General features: G+C 40.0%; 1 protein-coding gene across 3 annotated transcripts in view; it reads left to right on the forward strand.

The window, feature by feature from the left end:
• Positions 1–17,561, forward strand: part of CCDC171 (coiled-coil domain containing 171) — a 3,960,104-nt gene that overhangs the window by 79,886 nt on the left and 3,862,657 nt on the right. For all 3 annotated transcript variants that reach the window (XM_044061288.1, XM_044061289.1, XM_044061290.1), the window contains exon 3: positions 4,932–5,082. In XM_044061288.1, the coding sequence (XP_043917223.1) occupies positions 4,932–5,082 (151 nt within the window). The remainder of the gene's footprint in view (positions 1–4,931; positions 5,083–17,561) is intronic.

A 17,561-nucleotide genomic window follows, 5' to 3' on the forward strand; every position in this document is an offset into this window, starting at 1 on the left:
TTAATGTGTTCTGTACGGTAATCAAACTTATTTACAACAGGTTGGAGTGGCTATGGGCACACCTGTTGCTAATATGTATGCCAACCTAGTTATGTTTGAGTGGGAACAGCAGTTTATCTTTAATTCTTTTAGAGATGTTTTGATTTATGGTATATTTTTTTGATATTGGGTGAGGTAAAGATAAGTTAGCAATGTTTATTTCTTATCTTAATAATACTACTACATTTAAGTTTGAAGTTGTATTTTCTAAGACAAATATAATTTCTTTTATATATCAGTATATATAAAGATGATCTAGGATTGATAAGTATTAGAATGTATAAAAAGAATGTTAAAGCACATATTTGCATCACAGCAGTGTTTATCCCAGCTATGTATTTAGCAATGCACTGAAGCGATTCTGTTGTCTCTCCATATCAACTATGGCTGATGAAGTTTTTCTCTCAGAAGCTTCAACTATGTGTAATGACTTCTTGGTATGTGGTTATAAGCTAGATGAGATGACATCCACTTTTAATATTGTTAATAGTTTAAGGAGTGATGGTATGGGTACCAGTTTTAAATCTGGAAATATTGCTGTCAAAGATAAAGCTGATAAGTACTAATAATTATGTACTTTGTTTTGACTTAAACCAAAAGTGCAAAATGTATTAATATTTTGAAGTCAAATTATTGTATTCTTATGGTGTCACATGATATAAAAATTTAATTGGACTATGTCCCAGGATTGTGTTTAAAACAGAATAAATCTTAGGAGACAGCTTTGTTGTAGGCTAGAGCACACAGTGTTTAATGTACCCTGATACAGGAATTATTCCTAGAGTCGGAACTTTTCCTTGTTTAAATTGTAGCTGTTGTCAATATATTGATAGTTCCTTTGTTTTCAAGCATCTGGTTACTAAAGTGTTTTTTTTTTTTTTTTTCAAACTGTTGCTGACAGTGATTCTTGTAATTTGATTTACATTGCAGTATGTAATCTTGCACAGCATTTTATGTTGGTAAGACCAGCAGACGGTTCAAAGATAGAATATCATAACATATATATGGTATTAGGAAGGGTGCTTTAACTAATTCTTTAGCTAAATGTGTCCGAGAATGAATTGCGTAGCTTTAAATTTAGTGCGTTACAACTTGTGAATTCAACTATTCATAGTGAATACTATTACTAATTTAACTGACCATTACGAATATAAATGGATAGTATGTTTTAATGCTAGAAATTTTCCAGGTTATAGTTTGTGTCCCTTCCGGAGAGTTTGACAGGAAAATATGAAGATTTTTTTATTAAAAAATTACACCAACTTGTAGCTTAAAACTTTCAGAGTTTAGATTTGTTGATTTCAGGTAGTTATTGGTGAAACTCGTTAAGCTGCGGTGGTGGTGCTGCGGTAGCATTGTCGCCTCACAGTAAGACGTCCTGTTCGATTCTCAGCTAAAGCGTCTTCTGTGTGGAGACATGCGTGAATGGGCGTACCTTCGTTGAAGGTTGTGCATCAGGCCTGGCAAGTCGGTACGTAAAAATCAACTGCCAATCATTAGTGGACCGGAGTACCGCTGTGGCGACCCCTAACCGGGAAAAGCCGAAAGATACAACATAAAAACAATTGGTGAAACTCGTTAAGAATTCCTGTCAGAAAAGGATGAGCACTGCATAGCTTAAAAATTCTGCTGCTTTCAGCCGTTCATCCAAGAATATATTCAAGGAGGCAGCTACTATGGACTAGAAAATTAACTTGGATGAGTACACAGAGTCTGTGATGGCCCATATATCAAAGTTTGTGGATGATGTGACAGTCAACAAAAGCATCATCACATGAGCGAATCAGAAACCCTGGCTCATAGGTGGGGGGTGTACAAGCTCTTGAAGGCACGCAGTGCTACCTTTAAGTCTAAAGACAAAAATGCCCTTAGAGAAGCCAGAGTGAAAGTAAGTAGAGGAATAAGAGAGGCTAAGTGGGCCTATGGACAGAAAATTCAGGGTCAGTTCTTGGACCTGAGAGACTCCAGGTGTTTGTGGCAAGGTATATACAGTCTGTATCAGACTACAAGCCTCTACCTTCTCACGGAGTTTCTCAATGAGCTCAACACTACTTCAGAAAGTTCAAGGAGGGAACAAAATAACTGCAATGAAACTGCCCACCAACCAAGAAAATGAAGTGCTCTGCCTTCACCCAAAGGGTGCTGTGACAGGTAAACCCAAGAAAGGCAGCTGGTCCTGACCATATTCTGAGGTGGGTGTTCAGGGACTGTGCTGACCAATTACTTATTGTTCTGACTGATATATTCAACATCCTTCTGCATCAAGCCACAGTACTCAAGTGCTTCAACCATTCTACCACTGCCCAAGAAGTCTCCACCTTCAAGCATGAATGACTACCGCCCAGTAGCTCTCACCTCCACTGTATTGAAGTGCTTTGAGAGATTGGTCAAAGTCTACTTAACATCAAGTCATCCTGCAACACTGGACCCACTCCAATTCGCTTATAGAGCCAATCGCTGTACGGCAGATGCCAGCTCACTGGCACTTTACTTACCCTTGGCACACCTGTAGAACAAAAGACTGCTATGTCCGCATGTTATTTATTGACTTCAGCTCTGCCTTCAGCACGGTCATCCCCAACATCTGATTTGAGAAACTGGTCCATCTGAATGTTAGCACTCTTATGCAACTGGATTCTGGGCTTTCTTATTGACAGACCACAAAAAGTATGTGTAGGCAACAACACCTCGACTAGCATGACACTGAACACTGGAGTACCTCAAGGATGTGTCCTGAATCCCCTGCTGTTTGCCATGCTGACACATGACTACATCACTAGGTACAACACAAACCACAGTATTAAGTTTGCGGATGATACTGAAGTGGTATGTCTCAACAGCAATGATGACAAAAACGCCTACAAAGAGGAGGTGGACTAACTGTCTGGTGTGACAACAGCCTGGATCTCAATGTGAATAAAACAAAGGAGATAATAGTAGACTTCAGGAAGAGACACAAGGCTCATTCTCCACTCACAATCCAAGGACAAACAGTGGAAAGGGTGAAGAGCACCAAGTTCCTGGGGATGCATATCGCTGAAGACTTGTCTTGGTCAATAAACACTAATCACATAGATTGTTAAGGCTTAACAGCATCTATACTAAGAAAGTTGAGGGAGCAAAACTACCACCCTTCAGTTCTTGCAACCTTCTACATGGGTACCCTCAAAAGCATCCTGACTAATAATCTCTTAGTGTGGTATGGAAACTGCATGGTTTCAGATCACAAACCTCTCCAGAGGGTGGTGAAAGTGGCAAAGGGAATTATCAGGTCAATTCTCCTGCCTGTCTCTATCCAGGACTTGCACCCTGCTCAGTGCCTCAGCAGAGGCATGAAAATAGTCAGACTGCACTCACCCTGCCCATGGTCTATTCTTGTGTTTGTCTTAAGGCAGGAGATATACTGTAGCTTATGTTGCAAAACCAACTGATTTAACAGAAGCTTATTTCCACAAGCCATCAGACTTCTGAACTCCAGTAATAACATACACCATGCTGGTCAAAGAGGTCTGGCGTTACAGTGCTGAAGTAATTCATAGACATATGTAGTAACTCTGTGAAAGTACAATCTTGTACCTTATGTGCAATATTAACAATGCCAAGTTAGCATTCCGTCCAATTTGAAATCAGTCTGATTTTGATCTGTGCAATATATTATCTGTGCAGTATTTTGGGTACCGACTAAGACACGTAAGTGGAATAGTCTTGGTGCAGGTCATTGTACTTGTCACGGCACTGCATAAATGTCTTAACTGTTATTGTTGGATTAGCATCAGTATGTGTCATTGTTGTATTAATATTATCAGTATATGTTGCATGCATATTGAGTTTGAAGTAATGCAATTTCATTCAGTTGCACTGCTGTGTGGTCTAAATGACAAAGTTCATTTTGACTTTGACTTTAAAATGGGAAGGAGAAATTCTGATGGTGTCTGGTTGGGTTTGATTTGCACAAGTAACTCCAGGCTAACTTCTATTAAGTGGACATACCTCTCAATTGTCCAGATATTTACAGAATGCCCAGATTTTTGCCTCATATTTTTGATCTGATCCTCATGTAATTTGTGGTTTTCTGGCAAACTGAGGATTGAAGTCACTGAATAATGACCGACAATTGAATTTCATACTATTTTTCAGAAAAAAAATGCATGCTAACGCAAGACATTTTATTCTAGCAACATTCTAAGTTTTTAAGAGCAGTATTTTTAAATTTATCCCTATTGTTGGGTCTTTGTCTCCCCATTATTTTTAGATTTGTCCAGATTTCCTTTGCCAAGAGGTTGAGAGGTATGACTGCAGGGAACTGTCTTTTGGAATTTGATGTTTTGATGTTTAGATGTGTGAACTGTTGATGTAGATTGCCTAAATAAGAATGCAAAAATGTATTGCAGTAAAACGTTTGTCAATGTTTTCATTCCATGTAGATTAGTATTTTTTATGCTTATAATTCCTTTCACTATAAAGCTTAATAATCACTGGTTATTTCTGTAACAAAATATTGAGAGTACTCATAATTTAGAAAAAGGAAAAAAAAATGTTTTTCTTGTGTTTTATAGTTTATATTCTAGATAAACCCTACTACTGGAATGCTGTATGCTGACTTTACTAAAGGAATTGTTAATATACATAACTTATGTTTCTATGGAACCTATATATCTGTATGATATTCTTGTGTAATTTCTGTATGACATGCTATTGGAGCTTTTCTCCCCGGGCCTCCGCTGAAAATGGATATGTGTCGAGTCGGGCTTTCCCGGTTAACAAATGTAAAATAAATTATGAAATCATAAATTCTAAGATTCTGAGGAAGTGAAAGTCCAGATATTCTGTAGTGGAATATTACATATTTACAGTGAATGCCCCTTGCTAACACTGATTTGCTTTTATTATAGGATGCATAATACTGTCTGTGATCTCCAGAGTGAAATTAAGCACTTAACAAAAGGAAGTGAGCTAGAGTTTGATATCATTGCTGACTTAAGATGGAAATTGAACCAAGCAGAAAAAGCAAAACTAGAACTCACTACAAAGAACAATGAAGAGGTACTCTATAAAACCTTTCTGACTTTATAACACTGTTTTTCTTATAGATTCACACCAGTCCAAAGATGTAGGTCAAAGTATTTAAAGGTCACATTTTGTTGGCATACAGTGCATCTTTACACAATTTGCATCTAATATATAAAATGTCAATGTTCCCATTAATAGTCATTCTCTACCAGTTTGTGGTTATCGGTTTTCTTACACATTTTCACTCTGGCTCAACATTCATTATGATGCTGTTTGTGTTTATGGGAAGTTTTGTAGAATAAAATTCCTTTCCTGTGTGATAGTTGAGATATTTGTGAATATTGCACAGTATCTGAGCAAAACATTAGTAGTATTTTGCAATATTCCACAACACATCCAGCAGAACAGCCAATGTTACAGGAAGCCACAAGTCAAAGTCCAAGATAAAAACAAACAGGTCAATCTTTATTCTAATAGTTAAGTGCTTTCATAGTGAAACCGCCACTTCAACAGACCATAACATGTTCTGTTGGATGTATTGTGGAATATTTTGGAACTTTTATTTTACCAGGAGCTCACTTATAACACAAACCAGGTTGTGGTTAGGATAAGTATTTTGCAATGTTTACCTGTGTGTTCCCAGAGAATGTGAAGTTATTGCTGTAAGCATCTGGTCTGTGGTGGTAAGTAAGTTTCTCTTTTCCTTCTCAGACTGAGTGTATTTGGAGATGCTGGGTGTGGGGGTCTGCAGATGTTTTGCCTATTTTTCAAATCAAAGTTACGTATCTTGAAAGAGCTTTTATTTCTTGTGATCTGAGGCAGAAATAAAAGTCCCTTTACCTGGTGTATTAAGTAACATTTCCTTTATAGATTACATAGTAACTTTTTTAAAACACCTTTATTGAATCAGTCTATATTAAAGGGACACTATCTCGTTACTAAAATCCCATTTCTCTTTCGGACCGAAGATGAAAACACTGCCACCCACTTAGCTAATCACCTCCCTTTTTGCAACATTATTAATGAGGTTCTAAGAATCCCACCCACCCACCTTGTTAACATCCTCCCATTCCAGTTCCGTTTTTCCCTCTATAAACGGAATGACCATCGCTGTAGTTCCTAGTTGGGGACAGATTTTAAATGTTGCTAGAATAACAACTTTTGTCTTAGCGTGCATTTTTTTTTTAAAGATATATCTCCTCTGTGATTTGCCATAAAAACACAAAATGTATGAGGAACTGACTCACCAAAAATATGAGGCAGAAATCTGGACTTTGTGTGAAAACCTGGACAGTTGAGACTGAGGTATGTGACAGCCCCAGATGCGAAGAGCCGAGCCGATCCCGATTGCTGTTTAATGTCATACCGGCTTTTAAAAGCCGGTATTACATTTGCAGTCAAACCTTAGCGCCGTAGCGCTTTCTGTGTGTTCTTATCTGTAGCAACTGTCAACCTAGTAAAAGTCAAAGCAAAAGCTTTCGTTCCTTTTTTACAATAAAATTTAACATGTAACAATCCATGAAGGCAGGTACGAACTGCAGTAACTGTTTCTTCAATGTAGTAAACAGAAAGCTACAATGTAAATGAAGCAGTGCATTTTTTTTCTTCTAAAACATGAACGCTGAAGCGCTCTGTGAAGGCAGGTACAAACTGTAGCAACTGTTTCTACAATGTAGCAAGCAGATTGCTACAGTGTAAATGAAACGGTGCATTTTTTATTTATTTTATTTTTTACTAAAAGATGAGCACTGAAGCACTCCGTGAAGGCTTACTGCTGCTGCATGTTCTTCACTTGCTGCTCCACTTTAGCCTTCTGGTGCTCCTGTCACTGGTATGGAAGGCCCTGCTATACCAGTCAACGGTCCCTGATTTTAACTCGGTTAGCTCTGTCCCTCTTAATCCCTCATAACACTAGTGCCTTTTGAAAGAAATGTGCTGAATTATATTTAATAAATAATGACAGTGATTAAAAGTTATTGACTTCTGTTCCTTAAGGAAATGTATATTAATTCACATTCTCTTATTCTGTTATTGTGTCAAGTTACTGAAACTCCTATTTTAAGTGTCCCTGATCTTTTATGGATTTGTCCCTGATTCTGTTGAAATTTGTCCCTGATTGGTTGATAGCTATGGCCGCCCTGCCAAGGTGCTCAACTGCTTTTCCATTTGTTTATGCAATGCTGTGTTATGCAGTTCAGCACTTACAACAAATGTCTTGATAATGTCTGTGTCTGGCCTGCATAACCTTGCCCCTCCTGAGGTGTCTAGTCATCAGAAGTGTACCTTCAGTTATCTGAATTCATGCTGCAGTGTATTTCACATTTCTGCATGGACTGTGTTATAGGACATTTCCTGCATGACCTGGGGATGGTATATATCCTTCTGACTCACCCGGAGTTTCGCGCAAGAGTGGGCGTGGCGCGTCTGATTGACGGCCGGACCTGCATATGAATGAGGCATGACTGACATGCCAATACAAACCACTTATGGCTGAAATGTAGTACAAGGACGATAATTTATAATAAATTCATACAAAGCCCTAAATGTCCATGTAAACACAAACACGAGTAACTCCGCAATGCAAGCTATATTCATTATATATAATATAGTCTGCTTGCTATACTTAGCAGTTGTGGGTGAAGTCGAGACCTTAATAAGGCACACCTGATCAAAAGCAGACAGTGCTATATAGGCAATGTGCAATAAGGCACACCTGATCAATGGTGGAAAGACAATCGGAGGCAGACAGATGATTCAGACTAAGGGAAACATTATAGTTCGCTAGGGAAGTAAACAATTAGTCATGGCAAAGAAACTGACATAAATACCTTCAGAGAACTAAGAGAAAGCCAAGGGAACACAGCAGGAACAGCTACTTACAGAAATAAAAAAAAGGTTCTGTTTAACTATATAAGTGAATGAAAAAACTCAAAAATTCTGCGTCATAGATTGAAACAGGATGGTAGGGAACACAGAAAAAGATACTGATAATACACAAATTCTTAATGAAAGTTTCTTTATCCATTTGTAATGGGTTGAAATGCTCAGAACAAATCACAATTCATCAGTCGTAGAACATCAAACTTGAACTTGCCCTTTTCCTTGAGATATAGTGACTACATAATAAAAACAATTAGTTTGGCAAATGTGGGGGAGGGAAGTGTCTTTCCCTTAATGGAAGTATAAGGATTGTATCCACAAGTAAAACAAGTGCGTGAGTTGATTATATCCAAGCCTATATTCATTCAGTAACAGCTGTTAATATTGATATTACAGCGATTTAAGGCTGTTATTGCTTGTGTCCTGACAGTCCGGTTGAATATTTATTCAGTAACCGTGACATCAAGCAATGCGGGCAGGGTTTGGGTGGTGCTTGCTACTGCGTATCTGGTGAGCCAGTCAAGTAAAATATCGCCCTTCTGTCTACATAAAAGTACCTGTGTGCATAGACATGCCTATTTAACATGAGTGGGCGGCCACGGTTTTGCAGTGATTAGCATTGTCACCTCACAGCAAGATGTTCTCCGGTTCAATCCTTGGCCTGGGTGCCTTCTGTGTGGAGTCTGCATGTCCTCCCTGTGGTCGCTTGGGTTTCCTCCAGGTGCTCCGGTTTCCTTCCATATCCCAAAGACATGCAGTAGGTGGATTGGACACTCTAAATTGGCCCTAGGTGTGAGTGCGTGTGTGTGTGTGCCTTCTGTGGAAGGTTGGGCGCCGGGCTGGCAGCTCAACACTGTAAAACTCCACAGCCAGTGCCAATAATGAACGGACAGGTGATCCACTGTGGTGAACCCTAACCGGGAAAAGCTGAAAGAAGATGAATGTGTGTGTGTACCAGACAGATGACTGTTGGAAGTCCTTTCAAAAGAGCCTTTTGTTTAGCTCAGATGTGAGCCAAATGTGTGTATCAAGCAAACTACCTTAACTTTGGTGATGCATTGACACGTTATACATATATTATTTACCATGTGGTAATTTACGGAGCTGAAGCCCTTCTTGTTAATATATTACAGGCCCTCTGTACTTCATTAGCAACTGGCCTCTTTGTGGAGGTGGTCTCCCCTATCCTAACTTCTTGGGTCCTACGTAAGAGCCCACTATCCAGTGCATAACTTAGGGGTTAATGCCTAATTCTGTGTTTCTTTACAATGCCCATGTGGGGTATAGTATCAAATGGCTTGGCCAAGTCAAGGTAAGCATTATGTACCATTTTGCCCTCATTCATTGCCTTGGTGATCTTCTTGAGGAAGTCTGCCAGAATGAGTAAGCATGATCTGACTTTGACAGCACCAGGCTAGTAAGTATCCATAGGTTCATAGGTAGATACTAGGGATTCAGCTCAAGGGCCTGTGTAAGCCTAACCAACAAGGTTCCCTGGCTTACGCCACCCAATAAAGTTATTTTCCTGTGCCACTGTCGAGCAGAGACACAGAAGTGATACCCCGGGTGTATTTCCTATTTCCCATCCACTCATCAAGATTTTTCTTGAAGAGTGTGAAGAGTGCTAATGAAGAACTTTGCTTGACATAGATGGGTAGCCTGTTCCAGAGTATGGGAAGTCTCTGGGACAGGAATCTATCCCTCCAGCATGTCCTGTTTATTGTGGTGACAAGGTTTAGGTCCCTAGAGCATGTAGCTTGGAGGGATTGGGATTTCTTTAGGTGTAGCATGTCCAACGGCTCTGGGTTTGACATAGCTTTATATGTTAGGCAGAGATCACTTCGGAGCAGGCAATATGCTACAGAGTAAAGCTTGAGTTTTTTGAGGCGGTCAATGTAGGGCATTTGTTTGAGGCCAGTATTATGATTGATGAGATTATGAATACTGGCATATTAGGCTAGAATCTGATTGCCATGTGTCTGCCACTAATTCTGATGATATCCCTTACTACCTTCTGAAGCCTGTCTCTCATCACAATTCCCACACCAGTGTCTGAAAGTTCTCTGTCATCATTTATCATTTTAAATTATAATTCTTTCCATGGTTTTTCATATGAGACTGGTCATACTTATGGGTCTGTAGTTGTCAGGGTCCACAGAATGCCCACCCTTATGCAGAGAGATGATCATTGCAGTCACTGAAAGGACATCGCTTGGAAGTAGATGACATGATGGTACTGAGGAGGCTGGACATCCTGTGTGTCCAAGATGCAAGATGGCAGGGCAGTGCTGCAAAAAACACTTGTGTTGTGATCCAGAGTCTACTACTTAGGAGGAGGATAGACTAGAAATTGTGTGGGAATTGTGGTGAGAGAGAGGCTTCAGAAGGTAGTAAGGGATATCATCAGAATTAGTGGCAGACTCATGGCAATCGGACTCCAGGCTAATGATAGGCCAGTATTCATAATCTCATCCTATGCCCCACAGCAGGTTTGTGATAGTGAGGAAAAGAGCACATTCATACAGCAGTTGCAGGACCTGCTAAATAAAGCAGGACAACATGAATTGATGTTGATAACGGGGGACTTGAATGCACATATTAGGGCAGACAGGGCAGGATATGATGTCTTCTTGGGTCCAGATGGGTGTGACAACAGGAATAAAGATGAGAGGCCATTCTAGACTTCTGTCTGGCAAATGGTTATGATAGTAGCCAACAGCCAACACATGGTTCAGAAAGAAAGACAGTCACAATATCACATACAAGAGTGGCCAACATGCAACTTGGGTAGACTTCCTTCTAGTAAGGAAAGTTGGTTGCCACAATCAGCTGCAAGTAATGGTCAAGGTTCTAAGGTCAACAGAGACCAGGCTGAAGACCTGGAAGTTGACTGGAGAGAAAGCACACCAGTTCAAGGAATTACTCAGGGCTCTAGCACCCCAAGAAGAGAAGGAAATAGGTGGAGTTGAAGAAGAATGGCAGCAAATCAAAACAGCATGTGTGAGCACTACAGAATAGATATGTGGCCAGCCAGGCATGGAAATAAGTGACATAAGGAAAGCTGGTGATGGAATGCAGAAGTTCATGAAAACATCAAAAGAAAGAAGAATTGCAGGAAAAAGTGGGAGATAGAAAAGACATACCAGACTAGGACGGAATACTGGTTGGCTAACAAAGAAGCTAAGAAAGGAGTTGCAATAGCAAAGAACAGGGTATTGGAGGCACTCTACCAGCTTCTAAAAAGTGACTCGGTAGGTGGCACAAAGAAACTATATCAAGTTGCAAGACAAGGACAGAAAGATAAAGAAGATAGTCAGACACCCTACACAAGGGTTTTCAGCATTAACCTGCTCACCATTCCACAGGACATGAAAGGCAGATGGAAGGAGTGCTTCCAGAACCTTCTGAATCAGGAAAATCCCACAAATCTGTACTGCCCCATACACAGCCTACAATCAAAGAAGAAGAGGAGCCCACCCGCGAAGACGTAAGAATAGCACTAAGGAAAATGAGGCCAGGGAAAGTGGCAGGTTCAGATGAAGTCCCACCAGATATTTATGTATTTACTGGGTAGTGTCTGACTGGGCCAGAGACCTGTTTTCAGTGTAGACCTGGGGAGAAAAGCTCCAAAGATAAGTATTAGACAATAACGTAGCGATGGAAAAAAATAAGCAAGTTACATACTGTACATGATAATGTAAAATATATTTTCTATGAGCCTAGAAAATGTAAAAAGATAAGCAACTTACATACATAATAGTGGAAAATACATTAAAATACATTTTTAATGAGCATAGAAAATATGATTAGACGATAATACTTTTTTTTTCTGAAGTGCAGGCAGGAATATAATATATAGTAAGATGTCACATGAGAGAGAGAGAGAGAGCAACAGTGGTAAAGTAATAAGAATGGGACTTGCACGATGTTAGTATGTGGGTCAGTCAGGTTAGAGGGGTTAGCTTTGAGTGCGGGCCTATAATATGATAAGGATGCTGGGTGAGACAGGAGAAAAATGGCACCTGAGGGTAGTCCTAGCAGTGTGGCGAGAAAGACATACCCAGATCACTGACAAATAAGCATGCTTGTGCCAGTGTTCAAGAACAGGCACAAGTGTGGGTAGTACAGAGGTATCAAATTCGTGTCACACTGCAACAAAGTTCTGTAGAGGGTAATTGATAAACAGATAGGTAGAGTAGGAGAGTTTACCTTTATAAAGCCGAATCACAGTGGTTCGAATGCTAATATGAATGACTCGTAACCATGAAAGTGAAAACTGCGATAGTCGTTAATGTTCAAAAAACAGCAAATCTAAAAGCAGATTCGCTGTTTTTCGAACATTAAAAAAAAGTGTAAAGCAGGGGCAAGCCACCCTGCACCCTCAATGTGGGAGGAGGTTGTGCCCCCCACACCCCCTACTTTAATATTCTAACTCCGAGATCGCACTACAGTGGGGAAAGGGACTACTTTCCAATAGCCACTATAGTGCAATCCGCCCCACAATGTTGAATGTGCAATGAGCAAATGTCGCTGTGCATTCTCTCATTGCACATTCAAACCTTTTTTCGTTCTGTTTGCAAACTTTGCAAACAGCCTTTCGAACAATTGCAGTTCGCCCGTGTGCAATACGCACACATGAAGGTAAACCCAGTAGGAGAAAGTAAGATGGGAGATGAGCAGTTCGGATACAGATCAGGATCCAGCACAACTTACCCACTGTTTGCAGTGAGACAGATAGCTGAGAAGGTGCTATAGGTAAGGAAAGAGTCCAAATGGGCATTTCTATACTTGGAGAAAGCATATGACAATGTCCCAAGAAAGCTGATTTGGGCAGTACTGTGGTGGTTCAAAGTCCCAAAAATATTGGTAGAATTAGTGCATGCTGTGTGCATGGACCCAGTGACTCAAGTACAAACAGTGTTCGGTCTCCCAGAAGGGTTCCCAGTGGGAATGGCTATGCACCAGGGTTTAGCTCTGAGCCCACTGCTGTTCATACTGGCAAAGGACTAAATTAGCAAGCAGGTTGGAAGGTACATATCAACAAAGTTAAGTATGCAGATAATGTGGCATTACAGGCAGACTGAATAAGAACTTCAGAAAAGGATAGGGGAATGGAATGCAAAACTGAAGGCAAATGGGATGAAACTAAGCACAGATAAGACAGTGGTAATGGCAGCAAATTGGGAAAATCATAATAAGCTAAGAATTACAAGGCAATATTGTGGAACAGGTTAACAGCTTCAAGTATCTGGGAGGGGTAGTTGAGGAGAATGGAAGTCTGAATGAAGAGGTCAAACGTAGAATCAGAGGGGCTGCAGCCAACTGGCCTAGAGTGTCAGGTGTAGTGTATAACAGAAGAATGCCAAAGAAATTGAAAAGTAAGGTGTACAAAACAGTGGTGCTACCAGTACTAATGTATGCTACAGAAACCTGGGCATTACTGGTACAAAGCAGTGGTGCTACCAGTACTAATGTATGCTACAGAAACCTGGGCATTACTGGTACAAAGCAGTGGTGCTAGCAGTACTAATGTATGCTACAGAAACCTGGGCATTACTGGTACAAAGGAGTGGTGCTAGCAGTACTAATGTATGCTACAGAAACCTGGGCATTACTGGTACAAAGCAGTGGTGCTAGCAGTGCTAATGTATACTACAGAAACCTGGGCATTACTGGTACAAAGCAGTGGTGCTAGCAGTGCTAATGTATGCTACAGAAACCTGGGCATTACTGGTACAAAGCAGTGGTGCTGCCAGTACTAATGCATGCTACAGAAACCTGGCCATTACTGGTACAAAGCAGTGGTGCTGCCAGTACTAATGCATGCTACAGAAACCTGGCCATTACTGGTACAAAGCAGTGGTGCTACCAGTACTAATGTATGCTACAGAAACCTGGGCATTACTGGTACAAAGCAGTGGTGCTAGCAGTACTAATGTATGCTACAGAAACCTGGGCATTACTGGTACAAAGCAGTGGTGCTAGCAGTACTAATGTATGCTACAGAAACCTGGGCATTACTGGTACAAAGCAGTGGTGCTAGCAGTACTAATGTATGCTACAGAAACCTGGGCATTACTGGTACAAAGCAGTGGTGCTAGCAGTACTAATGTATGCTACAGAAACCTGGGCATTACTGGTACAAAGCAGTGGTGCTACCAGTACTAATGTATGCTACAGAAACCTGGGCATTACAGGCAGATCAGATGAGAAAGCTAGAGGAGATAGAAATTAAGTGCATGAGAAGGGTAGTAGGATGCACACCATGAGACAGATGAAGAAACCGGGTCATAAAAGTAGAAGCCAAAGTAGCTACAATTGTAGAAAAGATCAAAGAGAACGGACCACTGTGGTTCAGGCACATGTGCCGAAAACAGGGAAATGATCTGGTGAAGAAGATTTGGGACAGACAGGAGGAAGGTAAGAGGAAACAAGGGCATCTAACAAAGAGGTGGATGGATTGTGTGAGAAAAGATCTGCAACAATCAGGCATGAGCATTGAAGAAGACAGGAATTTGGCACTGAACTGCGAGAGATGGTGACAGTTAACATGCACCCTGATTCCATGTAGAAAATGGGAAGAAGGAGGTTGATGATGACAGTTGCAGTTATCATTTCCTGCAGCTTTAAGTCTTACTGGAGGCTATGGTTAGATAGTCATTCCAGTGGTCCTGATAGGCCATGCTTCATGCTCTTTAGGAGTCATTCTGGGATATTATCAGGGTCCATTCATGTGATGATCTTGGCTTGTTGGGTGCATTTAGGACCTACTTCCTAATGATAGTTGGGGAAGGGGTTATGCCTTGCTTTTACTGTAAGAGTCTTCCAAGATCAGTGACTGTTTTCCAACTTCTTTTCCAACTTCAGGTATGTACACTTGGCTTTTTACCTTCCTACACTCCATCTTGGACACAGTAGGTAATTCACACTTTGTACATACCTGTCTAAAGCTCTTCACCTTGCATCTAGCTCCATCCCTCAAGGTATCTGCTTATCAGAACCTGCACTCATGTTCTTTTCTGAATATACAGGCTGAAAAGCACTGTGGCTGTTCTTTAACTGGACAGCACTACCACCAATATTTGTTGGAAAAACTCCTTGAACTTTTGGCACACTACAGTCACCTGGCAACTTCAAATGTGTATCGTACAGGATCAGAGACCTATAAACAGGGAATTCAGGTGAACTAAATGTGTAACCAGGATTTTGCTATAACAAGTCAAATTTATATCTAGATTCACTGGGGAGTGTACTGTCTTTTTTTCTGTAACTGTTTCTGCAGCAGGAACACACACAGAGGTAGTGCTAGACAATAGAAGAGAAATCCAATCCATACAAGAACCAGAAGACAACATTAAATGATTTTCTGATCTCTGCTGCTCAAGATAAAGCAGCAAGTTTTGCATCGTCTTTCAATGGAAAGTTGAATTCTTTACGGCTAACAGCAGATTGCACTGGAGAAAAAATATTACGTTCTTTGCTAGGTATAGGATTTCCAGCAGGGCAAGGATGCATCTGTCAAGGCATAGCATGTCTAGAAATAAGCAGTTTTTATTGACAAAATTATTTGTGAAGCATCATTTGTCAACCAACTGTCACAGGATTAGCAGGAAGTTTATGTGGTTCAACCAATGTGGATGGGCTAGTGTGAAGGGATGGGATATTCTTTGGACTACCACTGTGCAATTGAGAACATCCTCTTTCTGAGGATGGCTCTTGGAGGGCTGTAAATTTGTCATACTGTAGTGAGGAACTTACCAGAGTTCCTCTTCCAGAATCTTTAGAATGGAGTCCCCCTCCATGACTGTGCTGCAAGAGACAATCACGGGGTATTTTTTGCTAGTGCTGGAGTTGCATTACAATGTTGGTTGATGGATTGCTGGACTTCACTCACAAACATAGGTCTAGCAGCAGCAGACCATGCACCTTCTGTGACCTCGCACTCAGATTGTCCACCTCGTTGCTTGTGGATAAACAAGACTTTGAATTACAACTAGATTCTGAACAAATACATTTTCCATATACAGGCTTAGGAACTGCAATCAAATGGGTATCAAATTTAGAAGAGGAGAAATAATTAGAAAACAATAAACAATGGGAAGAAGTTTTGGAGGACGTAAGAGTTGTTGCAATCCAGAAAGAAGGTATATCTAATAAATTTGGTGGCACTGGATGGGAAAGAGCATATCAGAGAAATTATTATGTTTCTGACAGATAACGAGAAGGCATTCTTACATTTGTTATCTAAAATATGGGCTCTAAGTTGAATCTGTTAAACGAGGACTATTATACAATAAGGAGGAAAAGGCTTGAATTGCATAAATTCACCTTATACTTAACTTTTATTATGTTTGTTCTTAATTATGCATTGTATGAAATTTGATCAAAATATAATGTCTCGGGTAATGTGGAAAAGCTGATCAGTCTGTGGAAAAATAAGTGGATTCAGGAGAATAAATAATAGTATAGTATTATGATTATTGAATGTCAAAGAAAAATATTTATACTGCTCAATAATCTCTAGTTTACTCCTTATATTTTTGCACTTTCGTGGTCTCTTCTTTTTCTCAGTGGCCCAAGGTTTCTTGGTCTATATAATGTTTTTTATGAATCTGTTACATTAATGAACATTGTGTGCATTTGAAGCTTTTGACCGTTTTTATTGTGAAAGTATTTTTCTTTACTCTAATTTGGCTCTTAATCTTTTTGTATATCTTCTGTCTTGAAATTCTGGGCTTCTTGCATAATAGTAACAATGCTGATTTTTTTTTTTATTATCCCCAGTATTCCTCAGTAGTCCACTCTGTTATCTTTAGGTTCTTTTTGGCCTATCAGTTTTTGCGATTTCTTTAGGTTCTTTTTGGCCTATCAGTTTTTGCGATTTTTATGGACTACTTCCTTCCTTCTGCAAAAGGGGGACCATCCTCTCCCTGAGCCTGGCCTAACCCCATTGTAGAAATGTTTGTGTCTTGAGGATTCAGCACTGTCATTTTTTTCCAGTCAGGGCACCAATGTGCCTAAAAGAATTGGATACATTTTTATCCCTGGACTTGTGCACCCAGCTGTCTTTTTTTTTAACCTTCTTCTGTCCATGATATATGCCATGTAAAATACATTGTATATATATCAGTGTTGCCTGGTGAGACTTTGTAAAAAACAGGGTCTACCTTGTGAAGGTACTCACCCAGACTTGAGGGTAAATTCAATTCCAGCAATACTACTCTACTTTGCTTGCCAATTTTGATATTTCTCCATTCCAGTGACTGTGTATATGTGTACTGTATGTGTGTGTCAGGGAAGAACGGTCGTATGTTCTGGGATCCTGTGGTAGTCCAGGTGCAGTGTTTTTCACGAAAGTGTGTTTTTCTGTAAATGCACTTTTGCTAAAGTGGCCTCATCTATCTGGCATTGGATAAAGTGTAATTTTGAACAGAAGTACACCCATATAGATACAGACATATGCATACATGTGTGTGTGTGTGTGTGTGTGTGTGTGTGTGTGTGTGTGTGTGTGTGTGTGTGTGTGTGTGTGTGTGTGTGTGTGTATATATATATATATATATATATATATATATATATATATATATATAGATGCAAGTATATATTATGTAAGTATGTATATATAGATATAT

This window comes from Protopterus annectens, chromosome 2.part0 (assembly GCF_019279795.1).
Source record: "Protopterus annectens isolate FY-2018-M chromosome 2.part0, PAN1.0, whole genome shotgun sequence".
NCBI classification, from domain to species: Eukaryota; Metazoa; Chordata; order Ceratodontiformes; family Protopteridae; genus Protopterus; species Protopterus annectens.